The sequence below is a fragment of the Pieris napi genome, chromosome 12, assembly GCF_905475465.1.
Source record: "Pieris napi chromosome 12, ilPieNapi1.2, whole genome shotgun sequence".
NCBI classification, from domain to species: Eukaryota; Metazoa; Arthropoda; class Insecta; order Lepidoptera; family Pieridae; genus Pieris; species Pieris napi.
The window spans coordinates 1,550,744-1,554,518 of NC_062245.1; the positions used below are offsets into that span (position 1 = coordinate 1,550,744).

The window sequence follows — 3,775 nt, forward strand, 5'->3', positions numbered from 1 at the left end:
TTTGTAAATGTAATTTTAAATTAGTGTAATATTTTGTTAGCTGTAGGATTACGAAATAAATAAAATACACACAATTATAGTTTTAATTTATTACAAGAGGCTACTAAAAGCTGAAGCTACAAAGCTGAAAATTATTAGAAAGATTAATTGTTCGCGGTACCAATACTTTATAATCACAATAGTGTTCGATATATGGAGGAAGGAAGTGTGTATTGTTACTCCAACCAACCTCAACCAATTTAATCACTGACTGGCCAGACAAAAGCCCTAGTTGCTGATCTCAAGAGGATCATACTTCGTTAACACAATTCCGGGTATAACTTCATGACACTGACTATAGCTATAGTCTCAATAAATATTGTATTACGGGACGGGATTTAATCGGAAACTATGGAAACCGTGTAACATGCATGTCCTAATAGATTGTGTGTAATACAAATTTAATGGACTCTTTTGAGCTGTCAAATTTACAATGACATTTAATTATTCGTTACCTCTATTTTAATTTTGCGTTTTAAACCAATATTCTGGAAATTTCTTAGTAAAGCTATTTTAGGACTAACTACCAGCTTTGAAGACACGAAGTACCCGCCCACTCCATGTTACCTTCCTTCACTTAAACTTATAAATCAAAAGACACTTAAATTGACCAATAAAAATCTGAAATGACCTTATGTTTATAAGATTGTACACAAATAATTCAAATACTAAATGTTGTTTGGATACTTAAATGTTTTGTTTTTTAATAATTTTTATGGGCAAATAAAAACAACGAATGAAACGCGCCATTTCAGTTGAATAATTCGACTATGTATATCAAACAAACTTTGAAACTGTTTAGTATTAATATAGTGGGAATATTTGTCAAAGCGCTGAATAAGGTATTCACAATGAAATACACACAGCCAAATTATTTTAATATTAGCCAAACATTATTATTTTCGCTATGGAAATTCGATTTAAGATACTAGGTACTGTTAAATAAGAGTAGCATGTAAATTTAAAGGTCAGTGAATAAAGGGCTTTTATTATTATTATTACACACAGCCAAATGTATTAATCAGAAAATGTTTATGTATCAATAATTCAACTTATAAAGGTTGAACCACCACTGATATTAGGCGACCTTTTAGGTGGTGCTAATGTAAGATTATCAAAAATGAAAAAAAAAATAGTTTTTTTATGTATGAACGGTAATTAGATAATTAAATAAATAATAATAAACAGGGTTGCGTTTGCATTATATTATAAAAATAAACGAAAATCAGAAGATCTGTTAACGGTGAATAAAAAACATAAAATATATTGTTTATGTATAACCTATTAAAACGTAATACTCGACGTAATGCGAAAGCTTTGTAAGCAATAAATAAAACAACGAAAACGACTACAATCAACGTCGTCGAAGAAAAACGTTATTTTAATAATAAACTTTATAGGTGTTTATAATTTATGGTTACAATGCTATTAATCTGGGGCGTAAAACTGTTAAGGTGCTTTCACATTGGATAATAAAGATAAGGGGAACTTAAACATGCAATTTAAAAGTAATATAACTTACAGCTTTATTGTTTCTAGCAAAAAACACATACAAATTATTAATTACGTTAAAAATTAAGCAATGAATGAAGCCTGTAATTACAAATCAAATAATCGTAATTTATAGCCTTTAAGTTTAACTTTAAGAGGACGTTGGTGTGCTGACTTCATCACTTGATGTTATTTTAACGGGATGGGACACTGGCGTGCTGACTTCATCACTTGATGTTATTTTAACGGGATGGGACACTGGCGTGCTGACTTCATCACTTGATGTTATTTTAACGGGATGGGACACTGGCGTGCTGACTACATCACTTGATGTTATTTTAACGGGATGGGACACTGGCGTGCTGACTACATCACTTGATGTCATTTTAACGGGATGGGACACTGGCGTGCTGACTACATCACTTGACGTCATTTTAACGGGATGGGACACTGGCGTGCTGACTACATCACTTGATGTTATTTTAACGGGATGGGACACTGGCGTGCTGACTACATCACTTGATGTCATTTTAACGGGATGGGACACTGGCGTGCTGACTACATCACTTGACGTCATTTTAACGGGATGGGACACTGGCGTGCTGACTACATCACTTGATGTTATTTTAACGGGATGGGACACTGGCGTGCTGACTACATCACTTGATGTCATTTTAACGGGATGGGACACTGGCGTGCTGACTACATCACTTGACGTCATTTTAACGGGATGGGACACTGGCGTGCTGACTACATCACTTGATGTTATTTTAACGGGATGGGACACTGGCGTGCTGACTACATCACTTGATGTTATTTTAACGGGATGGGACACTGGCGTGCTGACTACATCACTTGATGTTATTTTAACGGGATGGGACAATGGCGTGCTGACTACATCACTTGATGTTATTTTAACGGGATGGGACACTGGCGTGCTGACTACATCACTTGATGTTATTTTAACGGGATGGGACACTGGCGTGCTGACTACATCACTTGATGTTATTTTAACGGGATGGGACACTGGCGTGCTGACTACATCACTTGATGTTATTTTAACGGGATGGGACACTGGCGTGCTGACTACATCACTTGATGTTATTTTAACGGGATGGGACACTGGCGTGCTGACTACATCACTTGATGTTATTTTAACGGGATGGGACACTGGCGTGCTGACTACATCACTTGATGTCATTTTAACGGGATGGGACACTGGCGTGCTGACTACATCACTTGATGTTATTTTAACGGGATGGGACATTGGCGTACTGACTTCATCGCCTGATGTCATTTTAACGGGATGGGACACTGGCGTGCTGACTACATCACTTGATGTTATTTTAACGGGATGGGACATTGGCGTACTGACTTCATCGCCTGATGTCATTTTAACGGGATGGGACATTGGCGTACTGACTTCATCGCCTGATGTTATTTTAACGGGATGGGACACTGGCGTGCTGACTACATCACTTGATGTTATTTTAACGGGATGGGACATTGGCGTACTGACTACATCACATGTATCTACATTCTATTTTATCAGGACGGGATTCTGGCGTGCTGACTACTTCAATTGATTCCTTTTCCATTCGGGAGCTTAGAACCGAAGGACATACATCTTCCATTGATTTGCTTTGTAAAATTGGTATAATATATTCTAGACGATCCCTTCTTATCGTTATAATTAAATGTAATGTTACGTTATATATAAAATATTCACAATTATTGAAATTAAACAATAAAATATAATTTATAAGACAAACATCCGTCTATTATCGTTCATGCTGCAACCTTGGGTTTGTTTCAATTACACAACACGTTACAATTACGTTGTTTCAATTACACAAAAATACCTAAATAATAAAAATATTGTCTTTAGTCAATATATAACGAAATAACCGGAAATGATACACACGTATATATCATTAAAAAAATAACGACCAATAATTTCACCTTTGACAAATGCCTTTATACACCCACACGTTAGATTAACATATCAAAGTTTTATTATAGACAATATGTAATTATGAGCACGTCAGTTACAAGTAAATTATTGTATCATGATTTGTAGATACAAATTATAGCGCCCTGGGGCATTGCTTTGTGCTACTTAGATGTACGTTTTGTATATATGAACTTTGAGTACTCGAAGAATAGTCTTGGTTTAACAGGCATCGCTAAGAACGCTGGCAAGCTGCTACTTGTGTGGACTGTGTACTACTGTAGGATGCTACTT

At 35.7% G+C, this 3,775-nt stretch overlaps 1 protein-coding gene across 1 annotated transcript; it reads right to left on the reverse strand.

The window, feature by feature from the left end:
• Positions 1-1,681: 1,681 nt before the first annotated feature.
• On the reverse strand, positions 1,682-2,923 carry LOC125054630 (endochitinase A-like). The gene has a single exon (XM_047656639.1). The coding sequence runs from the start codon at positions 2,921-2,923 to the stop codon at positions 1,682-1,684; it is 1,242 nt and encodes a 413-aa protein (XP_047512595.1).
• Positions 2,924-3,775: the final 852 nt, after the last annotated feature.